This window comes from Pan troglodytes, chromosome 10, assembly GCF_028858775.2.
Source record: "Pan troglodytes isolate AG18354 chromosome 10, NHGRI_mPanTro3-v2.0_pri, whole genome shotgun sequence".
Taxonomy (NCBI): Eukaryota; Metazoa; Chordata; class Mammalia; order Primates; family Hominidae; genus Pan; species Pan troglodytes.
In genome coordinates, this window is record NC_072408.2 from 126,129,454 (window position 1) to 126,145,648 (window position 16,195).

The 16,195-nt window shown below is 44.1% G+C and overlaps 1 protein-coding gene across 8 annotated transcripts in view; it reads left to right on the forward strand.

Moving 5' to 3' along the window:
* The first annotated feature begins 9,462 nt into the window (after nucleotides 1-9,462).
* Nucleotides 9,463-16,195, forward strand: part of CCDC60 (coiled-coil domain containing 60) — a 204,744-nt gene continuing 198,011 nt past the window's right edge. For 5 of the 8 annotated variants that reach the window (XM_001158378.6, XM_063786077.1, XM_009426363.5 and 2 more), the window contains exon 1: nucleotides 9,463-10,066. In XM_001158378.6, coding sequence (XP_001158378.1) covers nucleotides 9,977-10,066 — 90 coding nt within the window. In that variant the 5' untranslated portion in view covers nucleotides 9,463-9,976. The remainder of the gene's footprint in view (nucleotides 10,067-16,195) is intronic. The other 3 variants (XM_063786076.1, XM_063786078.1, XM_009426360.5) reach the window with 2 other exon arrangements.

Below are 16,195 nucleotides of genomic sequence, written 5' to 3' on the forward strand. Positions count from 1 at the left end.
GTCCTACTGTACACCGCCTTTGGAAAATAGCATTTTGAGGGCATAAATAAATTGGGGTGGACAGGGAAATGAAGCTGCAGCCAAGAGGGGTGGTGTATTAGTTTCTTGGAGCTGTTGTAACAAATTGGCACAAACGATGTGGATTAAAACAACAGTATTTCTTGAAGCTAGAAATCCAAAATCAAGACATCAGCAGGGCCATACTCTCTCTCTGAAGGCTCTAGGGAAGGATTCCTTTGCCTCTTCCTTGCTTTTGGTATTTCTTGGCAATCTTTGGTGGGGTTTTGTTACTGTTTTTTGTTCCTTTGTTTATTATTTATTATTTTTTTTTTGAGACAGAATCTAGCTCTGTCACCCAGGTTGGAGTGCAGTGGCGCAATCTCAGCTCACTGCAATCTCTGCCTCCCAGTTTCAGGCGATTACTCACACCTCACTCTACTGAGTAGCTGGGACTACAGGCACACACCACCACGCCCAGCTAATTTTTGTATTTTTAGTAGAGATGGGGTTTCACCATGTTGGTCAAGCTGGTCTCAAACTCCTGACCTCAAGTGATCTGCTCACCTTGGCCTCCCAAAGTGCTGGAATTACAGGTGTGAGCCACTGTGCCCAGCCTGTTACTGTTTTTTGTTAGTGTTGTTTTATTTGTTTGTTTGTTGGCTTGTAGATGTATCACTCCAATCTCTGCCTCCATCGTCACTTGGCATTCTCCTTGTCATTCTCCTTGTGTGTCTTCTGTCTCTATATCTAAATTTCCCTTTCCTTATAAAGACATAAGTCATTGGGCTGGGGGCCATCTTAATCCATGATAACGTCATCTTAACTGGATCATCTGCAAAAATCCTATTTCCAAATAAGGTCACATGCACAGATCCTGGGGCTGAAGACTCAAACATGTCTTTTTCAGGGTGATATCATTCTACCTATGCAGTTAGGAAACTGGCTGGAGGGTATACTGAACAAGAAATTGTGAGCTACTTGGAAATTCATGGGAATACTTGGAGGGAGGTGCCTTCCTACCTGGGACTGGGGCTTGAGGTGTCTTATTTGGATGTTGAAGTCAAGACTTCCTCCAGAAAGCTGTAGAAGACCATCTTCCAGACAGCTTGGAAATCCCAATTGTCTTTGTTTCTTGGTTACTTGCAGAAGTAACCTCAGGTTGTTCTGCTGAACAACACACACACACACACACAAATACACACTTACCTTTAAGTAAAAGAACATTAAGACAGTGTGACAGAGTGCTGAAATAAATCACTAAGTTTGGAATTGAAAAAACAGGTTCTTGGACAACCTTCACCACTAACAAATTACCACATGCCAGAGCTTGCTTCAATGTCTACATTTGTGAAATGGGATTAATAGTTTCATAAATCCAATCTGGCCTACCTCCCAGGACACTGTGGCATGAAACATATACAAATGGAAAACATCACTCATGGAGGTAGCTTGGATCCCATCCTAAGACTCCAGTAGGACTCCATATTCACTAAGAATAGTCCTGGGGCCACACTTCTTCCTCTGCTACTAGGCCAGGTGATATGGTTTGGATCTGTGTCCCCACCCACATCTCATGTCGAATTAGAATCCCCACTGTTGGAGGTGGGGCCTGGTGGGAGGTGATTGGATCATGGGGGAGGTTTTTCATGGTTTAACACCATCCCTTCTTGGTGCTGTCATCGCATCGCAATAGTGAGTTCTCATGAGACCTGGTTGTTTAAAGGTGTGTGGCATCACCCCCCACCTTGGTCCTGCTCCCACCATGTAAGACACCCACTCCCACTTTGCCTTCCACCGTGAGTAAAAGCTTCCTGAGGCCTCCCCAGAAGCAAATGCTGCCAAGCTTCCTTTACAGCCTGCAGAACTGTGAGGCAATTAAACAAACCTCTTCTTATTTTTAATATAAGTTACCCAGTCTCAGGTATTTATTTATAGCAGTGTGAAAACTGACTAATACACCGGACATACCAAAGTTAAAAAGAAAGGAGAGTAGAAGCAGGTTAACATTACATTTTCTTCTCTTCGGTCTCAAAGATCCAAATTCACCTCTCGCCTGGGGCTGTGGTTTGGAGGATAGAGTAGGAATGGGATGTGGGGCCAGAGACCCCACAAGGGCACTGTAGCATGCGGTAATTCTTTAATCTAACAAAGGACAGGAATCCACGAGGTGGTACAAATACACATTATCCAGTGGTATTTCAACCTGGAAACAATTCTTCAATAGATTGCCAGCTACCAGGTGTCAAGGGAGCCCCAAGTTGTACTCTTGCCCTGGGCCCCATAATTTGTAAATCCAGTGCTGACATTTCAGTAAAAATACCCAGAAGGAGTTTTCTGGGTGCTAGATGCAACACACAAAAAAAGCATATTAAAGATATTCCAAAAATGATGACTTTTTCAATAGGTTTTTAATGCCAAACATATGTATTACTGACTGAAATTCAAGTGTTTACCAGATTTCAAGCTTTCTCTTCAGCTGCCCCAGCTGGCGTCTGACACATTCCAAAATTTTTCTTCTGCTTGATATGTCTATTTTTAATCCCTTCAGATACTTTTCTTTTTGGCAAATCGGGAGGAGAGAATGCCTGTCGCTTCAAGTCCTTCAGTTAATATTTTGCATAAATCAGTCAGGAATTAAGCATTAAACAATCACTTCATATCTCGGTTGTCAAATATTTCACCATTGGGGGATGTATTTACGTATCTGAAAACATGTTGGCCTCTCCGTGTTTAAGGGAGGTGGAGAATATCAAGAAACTCTTTATGATAAACTTGAGAGCAATGGTAAGAAGGAGATTATGGGACGAGGTGATCAAAGGAGATAGGAACCCCATGTAATGAGATGAGGGAGAGGAAAAAATTCAGGTGTCCTGACAACGCGCTATGGCTCAGTGTCAGAGCCTGATTCAAGTCTGACCTCCCCAGATTATTTCAGTCAACACTAACCTAGGTTGGTTCCCCAGGAGCAGACCCAGGGAAACAGCTTGGATATAAGTAGTTTATTGGGAGGCTATCCAGGAAGTACCAGAAGGGGAGTGGGAAAATGAGACAGGAAAAGGAAAAAAGCCAGTGTGGGTTGTTTGGGTGGAGCAGGCAGTGACCGTAGGCAGTGGTGTTTCCTATAAGTCAGTCCTGCAGGAGACCACTGGGGGCAGTGTAGACCATACTCCAGACTTGTCCTACCCAAGGGGTGAGGAGGCAGACTATTTATCCACTAATTCCCATTAGTCGTTGCTTTATGGCTATCCCCATGGGTGTTAACTTCTTGCACTTCTAGCCTGCTCTGCTTAAAGGCAGAATGGACCGGGTGCTGTGGCTCACGCCTGTAATCCCAGCACTTTGGGAGGCCAAGGCAGGCGGATCACAAGGTCAGGAGATCGAGACCATCCTGGCTAACACGGTGAAACCCCTTCTCTACTAAAAATACAAAAAATTAGCCGGGCATGGTGGGATGTGCCTGAAATCCCAGCTACTCGGGAGGCTGAGGCAGGAGAATCACTTGAACCTGGCAGGTGGAGGTTGCAGTGAGCCAAGATGGTGCCACTGTACTCCAGCTTGGTTGACACAGCAAGACTCCATCTAAAAAAAAAAAAAAAAAAAAAGGCAGAATGCATTCCTATAGCCCTGTGGTTCCCAAACTGTGCACCAAAGTGCCCCAGAGTGCCACAGCAAATTCACAGAAGAGGCTACATGTATTTTTAATTTTTAAGGGAAACACGGCAACATCTATTGAATGCCATATGAACTACTAGTGACACATAGTTCAATTTTGAAGGCTACACTGTGCCCCTCTAAGATTTACGTGTTGAAGTTCTAACCCCTAATACCTCAGAAGGTGGCCTTATTTGGAGACAGGGTCTTTACAGATGTCATGACATTAAAACGAGGTCATGAGGTGGGCCCTCATCTGGGCTCTGCAGGGTGAGAGGTCCAGGTTCCCAAAGTGGGTACACTCTTGCCAGGGGACACAGCATGGATTGTATTAACTCTTAGTTACAGCTGCCACCAGACACTTTGAACTCCTTGTGTCCAGGAACCAGCAGGTGAGAAGAGGAGTCACAATTTTGGCAAGGACAATTGACCCTGATCAGCAGTTACACAGATAGGAGCAGGAAGGAACACATATGGAACCTGAGTGATCCGCTTGGGTGCTTCCTAGTAAGTACTCTCTTGATCAGGACTGGGGTCCTTAGAAGAAGGGGAGATCTGGACACAGAAGGGTGCGGAGGAAAGACCATGTGAAGACGCAGGGAGAGGGCTGCCGTCTGCAAGCCAAGGAGAGAGGCCTGAGAAGGAACCAAGCCTGCTGATACCTTGATCCCAAACTTCTGCCACAAAACTGTGAGAAAATAAATGTCCATTGTTTAAGCCTCCCAGTCTGCAGTGCTTTGTTACTGCAGCCTGAGCTGACTAGTGCACTCAGTTTCAACAGTAGATTCCACGACATTCCTTTCATGAAATATCTTTGAAAAAGCTGGATTTGGGGCAGTTGCTGTGATAAAAAGTGAGAACTGCACAAAAATTAACGTCCTACAGAAAATGAAGGTGATGGTATCCAAACTGATTCCAAGGTTCGAGAAGCTGCACAGTGGCCACCAGAGGCACATGACCCACTGGTAAGCAATGGCAGCTATTTAAGAAGCAAATACTGTGCTCACTTCAGCAGCACATATACTAAAAGTGGAAGAATCAAATACAAATACTATTTTCTTTCCATTTATATGTGTTAGTTTTCACGTGATTAGGATGTAAATACTAAGTTGTGCAGGCCTAAGGACTTCATAAATGGGATTCTCAACATGTTTCTTTTAGCTTGGAGGTGGCATGAAAAGAATTACTGGGAAGTAAAGGGTACCAAGAGCCACAAACAGTTGGGAACTTCTGCTGTAGCCAGAGAGGAATGTCTCAGGCAAAATGGCAGCAAGGAGCTGTCCTTAGGAACTACGAGTGTCAAGGGACAACGGGCCGGGTTCTGACAATGACTGCCACCATCACTGCCCCTCTATGCCCATGGAAACTCTAGGAACTAGAAACCACCTTCACAGTGGTCATGGGATCCAGCAGTATCACATATCACCCCACCCAGAAGCAGCTGGTGTCACAGAGTTCTAGATCAGTCTATTGAAGCAAGAATGGGCTATCCTATAGTTTGAAGCATATGCATCAAATCAGACTTCTATACAACTTTGTGTTCCCAATGGGAACCAAGATCTGGGAACCCCAGAGATCCAGGAGCCAATAAGTGGAACCAGGAGTGGTTCCCACTGCCCTCATGCCCAATGAGGCATGAGGGAGTGCGTTCTTTCCATTTCTGCAACTCTGGGCTATGCAGGGTGAGAGGTCCAGGTTCCCAAAGTGGGTACACTCTTGCCAGGGGACACAGCACGGATTGTATTAACTCTTAGCTATAGCTGCCACCAGACACTTTGTGCCCAGGAACCAGCAGGTGAGAAGAGGAGTCACAATTTTAGCAAGGACAATTGACCCTGATCAGTGATTATACAGATGGGGCAGGAAGGAACATATATGGAAACTGAGTGATCCACTTGGGTGCCTCCTAATAAGTACTCTCTTGATCAGTTTTAACTAGGAATGGATACATGCAGCAACCCTGAGACAGTGAGGAGAGCAGATTTACTTAAAGGCTCAGAATTCTCAGGAATAAAGATTTTGGTCACTCCACTACCTAAGCCTAGACCTAGAGAGGGAAGAGCTAAGCGTGAGGGGGAATTTAGAATGTATAGTGAAGAAGGAAAAGAACAAACACCAATTTCAGCCCCCAATGCCAGTTGCAATGATGGAGGCTATAGTTGGTCCCACTAATTTCCCTTTTCTAAGTTTTCTGTCAGGAAAGGATATCCACAGGAGCCAGGAGGGAGGGACTGTTCCTTGGGCATGCATTCTAAAGTGAATCTGTGCAGCTTAAAAGATGACCTGGTAGGGCCATGGAGGTCTGCAGCTGAGATGCCTCACCAAGAGAAAACTGCAGGGAGCATAGTTGACTGACAGATGCTGCATTTTGAATCTACTGTGTACATCCTACACCCAGCTGTTCCTAGATAATCACTGAGCAGAATAGGGGTCCTAGAACCAGGACTTTCCTGTGCAATGGGAGATTCATCCATTGGGCAACTTTGGCTCAGGGTCTCCCTGTCAGCCTGGCTGAGACTTTCTCAGAGCTGTGTCTCAGTGCATGGCTTTTCCTACCCAATCCTTTCTTCCTTCTCCTCTTCAACAGATTCTCCTTATGTACTCCTTCTTCCTTCCCCTTTATCCTTCACAACCATTTTCCTCTATAAATCCCTAGCACATGTAATCTTATTCTGGCATCTTCTTGGAGGATCCCAATTAACACCTTATATACTGTTTCAGTGTGTGTGTGTGTGTGTGTGTGTGTGTGAGAGAGAGAGAGAGAGAGAGATATTCCTCTCCACCCAGCTAGAGCTAGACTGGGAGATGCCATAAGACCAAAGAGCTTTTCTTACTAACTCTAGTTGGCCCCCCAAAGCACTAAATCGTTCTAGAAAATATTTCTATTCATACGATTAAAAAAAACAACAGCTAGCATTTATTGAGCATGTATTATGTGCCAACTGTACTAAATGTTTTATGTACATGATACCATTTTCACGAATGTACTATTATCTTCACTCTGTAATGAGAAAACCAAAGCTTTGAGTAGATAAGTTACTTAGTTAAAGTCACACAGCTGGTAAATGGCTGAGTTGGGATTTAGACACCAGCTCAACTAGTACTCCATATAGTCTCTCAATATCGGTTTGGAAAGAGCCTTAAATATCATCTAGTCTGACACCCCCAAGTGATCAAAAATCCAAGAAGCCATATAGCATTTAGTTGAACACCTCTAGTGCTGGGTAGTTCGTTCCCTCTCTAAGGAATATACCCCTTCCTAGACAGAGAAGGGAAATTTGTTATTTTGCTTCATCATCCTGGTAGCAGGTATAAAACTGGCATAACCATTCACTACACATGAGTTTTATACACGTGAAAAATTGAAGCTTGGAGAAGTGAACTTGACCCAGGTCTTATTGGTAACAAATGGCAGAGCCAGGAATTGAACGCATGTCTTTTCAGTTCTAGAGCCCTTCCTATTTCCAGTACTTACATGGCTCTGACAGGTGAGTATTATAAAAACAACAAAGGAAATAAGGGCTAATATTTATTGAGCACTTCCTCCGTGCTAGGCATTGTGCTTTGCATGAGTTATCCCATTTGGTTTTCATCACAGTCCTATGAGAATTATCATTGAAGCTGCTCAGTGGCTAATTCAGTTGGATTCCAGAGGTCACACCTTTTAAAATTATGTTCTGCTGTGTACACATTTCTTCCTATTGAGCCCAAACCTCCTCCTATTCTTTGAGCTAATACAGAACTAGTTGAGTTTCTCTTTGCCAAGCCTGTTCTACAAAATCATATGAAGACAGCTTTTGTCTGTTCTGCTCAGGGCTGAACATTTCCCATCCTGCCTTGTTTTCTCATCCCCTCACCCCCAGCCCTATCTCCCAAACATGATTCCCTTTATCTGCTTCATTCTGAAAGTGTCTGCCGATTGCTTAATGCTGCCCACAAAAGAAGCCGGAGAACCAAAACTTCCTGTGAAAGGGAAGGTCAGGGTCAGTCTTTAGGCAATGGTGAGAAAATAATGACTTTCAGGCACCAGCATCTAGAGTTACTTGGCTAGGTATTTTGCATTCTGTAGAGTGTCATCTTGCAGTAGATGCCTTCTAAAGAGAAGATGAGCTGGGCGCCATGGCTCACACCTGTAATCCCAGCAGATAACTTGAGTTCAGGAGTTTGAGACCAGCCTGGCCAACATGGTGAAACCCCGTCTCTACTAAAAATACAAAAATTAGCCTGGCCTGCCTGGTGGCATGCCCCTGTAATCCCAGCTACTCAGAAGGCTGATGCAGGAGAATCGCTTGAACCCGGGAGGCGGAGGTTGCAGTGAGCCGAGATCACGCCACTGCACTCCAGCCTGGGCAACACAGCAAGACTCTGCCTCAAAAAAAAAGAAAAAGAAAAAGAAAGAAAGAAAGAGAGAAGATGCAGCCATAATGATATCATAATCCCCAGCAGCTCAAGGTTGTTGGATAAAACAGGAATCAGATCGATCCAGTGTGAAACAATGCCAAGGATAAGGCATTCAAATCCAAACATACGAAATAAATCTGCTGCAGGCTGGGAACCTACCCCGTAGGGTTATTGGAAGGATTAAATGAATTAATGTATGCGAAGTGCTTAGTACAGTACCTAGCACAGAGCAAGTGATCAATAAATATCAGTTAGTACTAACATCTGCTGTGAAATGAACCCAGCACGGTGAGAATGCCTGATTCTTCCTCGGGAAGTGATGTCAGGGAATAATAATAGTACCACTTAGCTAGGACTCCCCATGGGCTCAGCCTTCATATGCATCATCCACTTCAATTCTTAACAACCTGTGGCAAAGCTATTATCCCCATTTTAAAGACATAGAAGCCAAACTCAGCAAAGTTAGGCATCTAAGTGGTTAAAAGCTTGCTCTTTAGACTCAAACAGTTCTGGCTTTGAATTTCAGCTGCAGCACATGTGTGACTTTAAACTTGTCATTTAATGTCTCTGTGCTTCAGTTGCTTAGGCTGTAAAATGGGGTAATAAAACACCTTCTTTAAAGAGGTGCTGTATGGATTGAGTCAATATGTGACACTTAGAACAGTGTCTAGCACATCCTAAGCACTCAATAAATGTCATATGCATACATGCCCACACACACAAATACGTATATACACACATATATACATGTCTACATATGTATATTTATATATGTGTATATGTATGTGTGTGCATATATCTATATCTATATACAGCTGTCCCTTTTCTTTGCTCCCACAATACCCTATGATACTTTCCCAGCACATCATAAATCATCCTGCCTTATAACAATGTTTCTTATCTTTTGCTCCCCATCCCAAACATACACACTATAGATTGTGAAGTCCTGAAGGTCTCATTTTTTTAATTTCATTTTTACTTTATTATATTTTATTTTAGCAGAGTCAATAAATCTTTGCTAAATAAATGGAATAACAATATTTCATTTTATGAAATGAAGGGCTTTGAAGGATGAGCAGGAGTTTGTCAGGTGGAAAAACGGGAGAAATAGGCATCTCAGGTTAAGAATTGCAGGACTACAGGCCACCCACCCCAAGGCACAAAAAATTACTAGTGGGTTAGCAGCAGTACAGAGCAGAGTTTGAAAGGAAGGATTCGCTTGTAGTCAGGCAGAGAGAAAGGGTATGGTCCTCAGGCCTAAAAACAGAAACCAATTTGTTTAGAGAATGCAGCTCCGGTGGCAGCCGGCTGCTCTGAGCCGGCGTCCCAGCAACCTGGGAGAGTTCACGACCCCATGACCCCGCCCCCACCAATTCCAGCCAATGAGGAAGCCCTCCTCGGCGTCCCGTTGCCAAGCAACCGCGTTCCCCCCCCACCCCCACCCCGCCCAGGGGTTAGCAGTTGCCTACTTTCCCCGCAGTGCGATCAACCCCTCGTTGGGGCCGCCTTAGTTCTCGGCCGCTCTCGGAGGATGGCGATCTGGGAGCCCCTCCATGGGACCCCTCTCACACTTTGTCACCGGAATTTTATTTATTTTTTAGTTCATATTTTATTTTGCTTATAGAAGAGAAAGATATCCCTTCCGAAGAGGAGGAAGCTTACAGAAGTTTATAACCTTTCAAAAAGTAAATAAGTCCAGGCTTGCCTGATTCTGCCCTACCCGGACTTCCTTATCCCGTCTGTGGGAGACCCAGGTGCTTTCTCATTACTCCTCAGAAGGAAACCGCTTTGGAGTTCGTGTAATTGGGACTTGGGGATCAGGGAGAAGTTGCCGAAACCTCTCATACCAGTAACTACTGAAGCAGAAGATTCTGGAAAAATCCTTGTCTTGGGGGCACAGGCTAAAACCTGAAGGATTTTTAAGATGACCAAGGTTCCAGCCACCAAGAAGCTTCAGAGTTCCCCCAACGCGGGGGCTGTCCGGCCCTTTTATGCCTCGGAGAACCTAAGGCAGGTAAGTCTCCCCTCTGCTGAAACCAATCATGTTTTCGAGAACAAGTGAAATAGGAATTAGCTGGGTCAAATGGTATTTCTAGTTCTAGATCCCTGAGGAATCGCCACACTGACTTCCACAATGGTTGAACTAGTTTACAGTCCCACCAACAGTGTAAAAGTGTTCCTATTTCTCCACATCCTCTCCAGCACCTGTTGTTTCCTGACTTTTTAATGATTGCCATTCTAACTGGTGTGAGATGGTATCTCATTGTGGTTTTGATTTGCATTTCTCTGATGGCCAGTGATGATGAGCATTTTTTCATGTGTTTTTTGGCTGCATAAATCTCTTCTTTTGAGAAGTGTCTGTTCATGTCCTTTGCCCACTTTTTGATGGGGTTGTTTGTTTTTTTCTTGTAAATTTGTTTAAGTTCATTGTAGATTCTGGATATTAGCTTTTTGTCAGATGAGTATGTTGCGAAAATTTTCTCCCATTTTGTAGGTTGCCTGTTCACTCTGATGGTACTTTCTTTTGCTGTACAGAAGCTCTTTAGTTTAATTAGATCCCATTTGTCAATTTTGGCTTTTGTTGCCATTGCTTTTGGTGTTTTAGACATGAAGTCCTTGCCCATGCCTATGTCCTGAATGGTATTGCCTAGGTTTTCTTCTAGGGTTTTTATGGTTTTCATGTCCTTTGTAGGGACATGGATGAAATTGGAAATCATCATTCTCAGTAAACTATCGCAAGAACAAAAAACCAAACACCGCATATTCTCACTCATAGGTGGGAATTGAACAATGAGATCACATGGACACAGGAAGGGGAACATCACACTCTGGGGACTGTTGTGGGGAGGGGGGAGGGATAGCTTTGGGAGATATACCTAATGCTAGATGACGAGTTAGTGGGTGCAGCACACCAGCATGGCACATGTATACATATGTAACTAACCTGCACAATGTGCACATGTACCCTAAAACTTAAAGTATAATAAAAAAAAAAAAGGAATTAGCCTCGAAACCAACAAGGGAGAGGGAGAGAGAGGAGAGTCATGGTGTAATTAAATTGTCGAGACACATTCCCGTTGCTATCAATGGCTGGTTTCTCTTAAAGAATGAAAATGCGAACCAGATCAGTGAGCTGGGCCATCCTATTAGCCAGTAATTCCAAAATGATGGAATAAATCAGCAATGACACTGTAGAACATCAGAAAAAAATTAAGATGAATTGTAGGTTTGCCGTCTGCAGGACTTACTCTCAGAGATCTGCTGGTCTCCAGAAACAGGCATATCCCCTCTCTCTATGGAGAGGCTGCAGAGGGTCAACTTTTGGTGTTCAAAGGCTAGGTTTGCCACGCACCAGCTGTGTGACTTTAGACAGGTGAATTGCTTAGCCTCTCTGAGGCTTTATTTCCTTGTGTCTATGAATTTAGAACAGGAACATCAACTAGGCAGAAGCAGTGTGAGGACTAAATGGAATAAGCTATGAAAATTGTCCACTGTGATGTTAACGCTGGATAATGTGTTTATGGGACATGAAACAGTGTTGTTGATTTGAAAAACAAAGAAAAATCGATACGTGCTGAATGACTGGAGTTAATGATTCCTGTTTTTTAAATGATCATAACTGGACGAGCACAACTGTAAGTGTGCATTTGTTATTGTATCCTCAAACCCCACTTTGCATGGACTGGCCAAGGTCAGCAATGCTGGTCCACTCTAGTGCATCCACAAGGCACAGTTGTGGCTCACAGTCATGCCCCAGGAAGGAGGGCCTGGCAGGTGGTCTGTCTGTGAAGGAGAGCTTAAAACTCACAAGGGCTCTCCATGTGGTCCAAAATGTTCCCAAGCTGCTCTTCTCTAAGGCTTAACCCATCTCTGTGCACTCCTCATTACTCAGCCCTCTTAGCAAGACCACTCTGCGAGATACAGCCTTTTTCCATCTCCTTTCATCTCAAAATACCACACAGAAGGATGTTCAATCCAGAGCAGCCCGCTCTGGGACTGAACTTCCCAGCATAGCGGTGGGAGAATGAATGAGGGAAAGAATGAAGAGGGAAATGAACACTTCAATAGCGAGGGTGAGCATCAGAGCGGGAGCAGCAGACAGAATCACCCTGGGTTTGGATCTGCCTCTTCGCAGCCCTGTGGCCTTGGGCAAGCCGCAGAGCTGCTCCGCTTCAGTGCTGCCATCTGCAAAACGGGAATGTCATAGAGCTTCCTCATGGGATTGCTGTGAGCATTAAATGAGTTAACGTACGCCAAAATCTACGAGCACAGTTCCTGACATATAGTAAGCACACTTTAGGTTTTAGTTCTATTGTTATTTCATTTATTTAGTAAACATTTATTGCACTGCTGTTAGGTGCTAAACACTTGCTCTAGTTAAAAATGAGACTCGCCTTCAAGAATCTTACAATCTATAGTGTGTATGCTTGGGATGGGGAGTAAAAGAGATAAGAAACATTGTTATAATGCAGGTTGATTAATGATGTGTTGAGGAAGTATCAGAGGGTGTTGTGGGAGCAAAGAAAAGGGACAGCTAATTTAGATTCATGCATGTGTGTGTGTGTATTTGTGTGTGTGTGTATGTGTGTGTGTGTGTGTGTGTCTGCATGTTGGATTTTGGGAAGAAACAAGCCATGTACTCAAATAAATGCAATAGAGTTTTTCATCCTACCATAGAGAGATGTAGAGAGTGGAGGAAGATGTAGAAGATGAAATGATTATCTCTTTCTTGGGAGGAGGGTAGTGGGACTCAGGGATGTCAAGCGATGGGAAGAAGGCTTCCGGGGAACTGTTGGATAGACCAAGACTTCCGGCCCGAAAGCCTCATTGAAATCCTTCGCACCCCTCTCTACTTTCTAGGAAATAATGAAGACCCCAGGGGGTTCCTAGCTCACATTCAAAAGATCATGCCCTTAGGAATTTCAAGGTTTTAGAGTTATAGTAAAGCATTAATTAACCTAATCTAGCGTCAATAGAAAGTGACAAGCCACAAGGAAATATGTAGAGATCAGGATTGATGTCTGGGGTAAATGAAACGAATAATAATTGCAGTCATGATCATGATCATGACGATAGTTGGCATGTATTGAGTATGCATGCATCATGTGCCACGTATTGAACTCAAAAAACTCTTAAGTGTGATATTTTCAGAACCTTCTACAATCCTTCAAGCTATGAACTGTTACCTCTTCATGAGATGGCAACACTGAGGCTCAGAGAGGACAGGTCCCTTACCCAAGGGCACCCAACGGGCAAGGAACAGAACTGGGATTTGAATTCATATCTGTCTGGCTCTGAGCACAAGTCCTCTCCATCTCACCATTCTAGTCAAGCTGTGATAAATGGCTGTTCTGTTCAATGTGCCCAGCACCACAGGGGCTACAAAAATAAGGTGTAAGACACAATCATTGGCTTCAAATAGCTTCCAGGTTTGTTTGGAGGAGGAAAGGGAACGACACCTAAAAGTAGAATCACAAAATGCCAGGCGGCCCGGTAAGTGTCTAATGAGGAGGAATATGAGGAGTGGCCTCTCCTGGGGGAAGGTATAGCCACACTGGCTGCGTGGTAATATTAAGAGTCCCCTGCATACTAGTATAATGAATGACTGTTGGAAAAAACCTCAAAAGGGTCTCGAAGCCCTCTGAACTGGCCGTTTTCCTTTCTCACAGGGTTGGACATTGCTATATCCGAACGAATGTTCCACTGGCAACTGCCTTGTACAGGCTCTTCATGGTTTTTTTTGTTTGTTTTTTTTTAACTGAGGGAATATAAATAACATATGCAAATCCTCTGTTTGAAAGTCTTTTGTTAAAGAAACCGTCTAGCTTGCCCTTATGTTGGGTTCCCTAATCTGCTTAGGGAGTCCCTTTTCCCTTTGTTTCCTAAGGAAGCAGACGAAGTCTAATGGGATCAGACATGGGGGAGGGGAGAAGCAGATTGTGTATAGGATTACCACGGACCCACGATTTCTGCCTTGGAAAAGGCTGAAAAAGAGAGGTGCTTAGAACATCCCGCTTTGTGTTCTAGAATGAAAACTCAAAAGTAGCATTTGGCAAAAACTGTAAAGGTTTGCAATCCTTTATACAAGCTCTGTCTCTTAGTGTCTGAACTTTCCACCTCGTTGTCATTAAAAACCCAGAGAGAAAAGCAGCATCCCTAATTTGGGCAGATCCTAAAACTTCCAGGAACCATTCTGGGTGCCTTGCTCATATCCTAGCTTTTAGTGATTAAAGGAGCAGATTCTGCCAGGTGCAGTGGCTCATGCCTATAATCTGAACACTTTGGGGGGCCGAGGCAGGAGGATCATTTGAGCCCAGGAGTTTGAGACAAGCCTGGGCACTATAGTGAGACCCCATCTCCACAAAAAGTAAAAACAAAACAAAACAAAACAAAACAAAACAAAAGAACTAGCCAGGTGTGGTGGCATATGCCTATGGTCAAAGCTTCTTGGGAGGCTGAGGCAGGAGGCTTGCTTGAGCCCAGGAGGTCAAGGCTGCAGTGAACTGTGATTGTGCCACTATACTCCAGCCGGGGTGACAGAGCGAGATCCTGTCTCAATAAATCAACCAACCAATAAAAGAGCAGATTCTTCGCAAACTCTGTGCTCCAGCCGGGGTGTCAGAGCGAGATCCTGTCTCAGTAAATCAACCAACCAATAAAAGAGTAGATTCTTCGGCAAACTCTGTGGGTTCGAACCCCAACACTGCCACTTACTAGGTTGTGTGATCTTGCGTTACTCAATTCCTCTCTGTGCCTCAGTTTGCTGCTCTGTGAAACAAGCGTTATCACGTTTTATCTAATCCAAGAAGCCTTCCATTTCCAGATGCATCACCATTTTCTTGTGCTGCTAAAAAAGAAAACTTAACAAATTAAACTATCACCTGTTTCAATTATATGTCCCAGTTTCAGAGGTATTAAAATGCAGAAAGAAAAGGTGCATCTTAGGATAGATGAAATACATGTAAAAATGCTTCCCCATCAAAGGGGTGTTGTGGGAATTAGATGACTTAATGTGGGTAATGCTGTTAGAACAGAGCCTGGCATAGAGTAAATACCATTAAATGGTAGCCACCATTACGGCGTTGTTTAATCCTTTCAACAACTCCATAATAGAGGTATTGTTAATAAGCTTTAGTACCTAGGTAGACTGGGGCTTGAAGATCGCCAGGGTCTAGTTCTCTGCTGAGAGGTAAGTTGGCAGGTGCCTGAAGAAGGGGGCAAACCCAGGTATGGAAAAGACCTGGGCCTGACGGTCTCCATCCTTCCTGCCGCCCCACCCCCTGCCCCCCACCACCAAGTGATGAGGATGGATGTCTCCAGAGACAGCCTTAGAAGCCCAATCCAGCATATACCCAGCTGGGCTGCCTGGAGTCGGAAAAGGAGAACCAACATATTTGAGAAACATTTTCCCCAACAAGAGAAACCTGGACTCCCAGCACAATACGTTTCCATGGCAAACATAAAACGATTTTCCTCCTTGTCCAAATAGAAGAAATTGTGACCTGAAGAGATAAATGGCGGGCTGTAGTGAGTCATTGGTTTTTGTTAAAGGTGACGTCAGCGCTCAGTGATCTCTCTGGCCTCTAATCACTGAGACCACGCCCCCTGCATGGAATCACTGATTACCCTGAAAAAAATAAAACAAAATATCTAACAACCACTTGAGATTCAATTCTAAAGAATCTCAGCTGGCTGTTCCATTTTTATATCACTCATGACTTAAGCCAGGAAAAGAGAAATGAGGGAGAAGGGACTCTTTTCTCTCTCCAAGAGGTTCTTCTAGCTCCATTGCTACTGCATGAGATAAATTGCAGAATTCATGTTTTTTGTTTAGGTGGTTTGTTTGGTTTTTTGTTTTGTTTTGTTATCTTTATGGCCTAATGCTTTGGACAGGCAATGCTTGCCTTAGCGAATCTTGCTGTGTCTAATTGCATGGGCATGTGACAGTCGGCTCTTTTCCATGATAAATCAGGATGCAGGGAAGGAGTGTGTTCATTACCTCCTGACACGGGAAGAGCGATCGGCACTCTTCATGCTGGACAAAATGAAGCAGGCTATTTGTCCCATCTGCAAGGAGGCAGCTGCTCTGCAGGGGGAGGGGAGGGTGGGAGAGGAGTGAAGAAGTGATCCAAGAGTCTTGTTG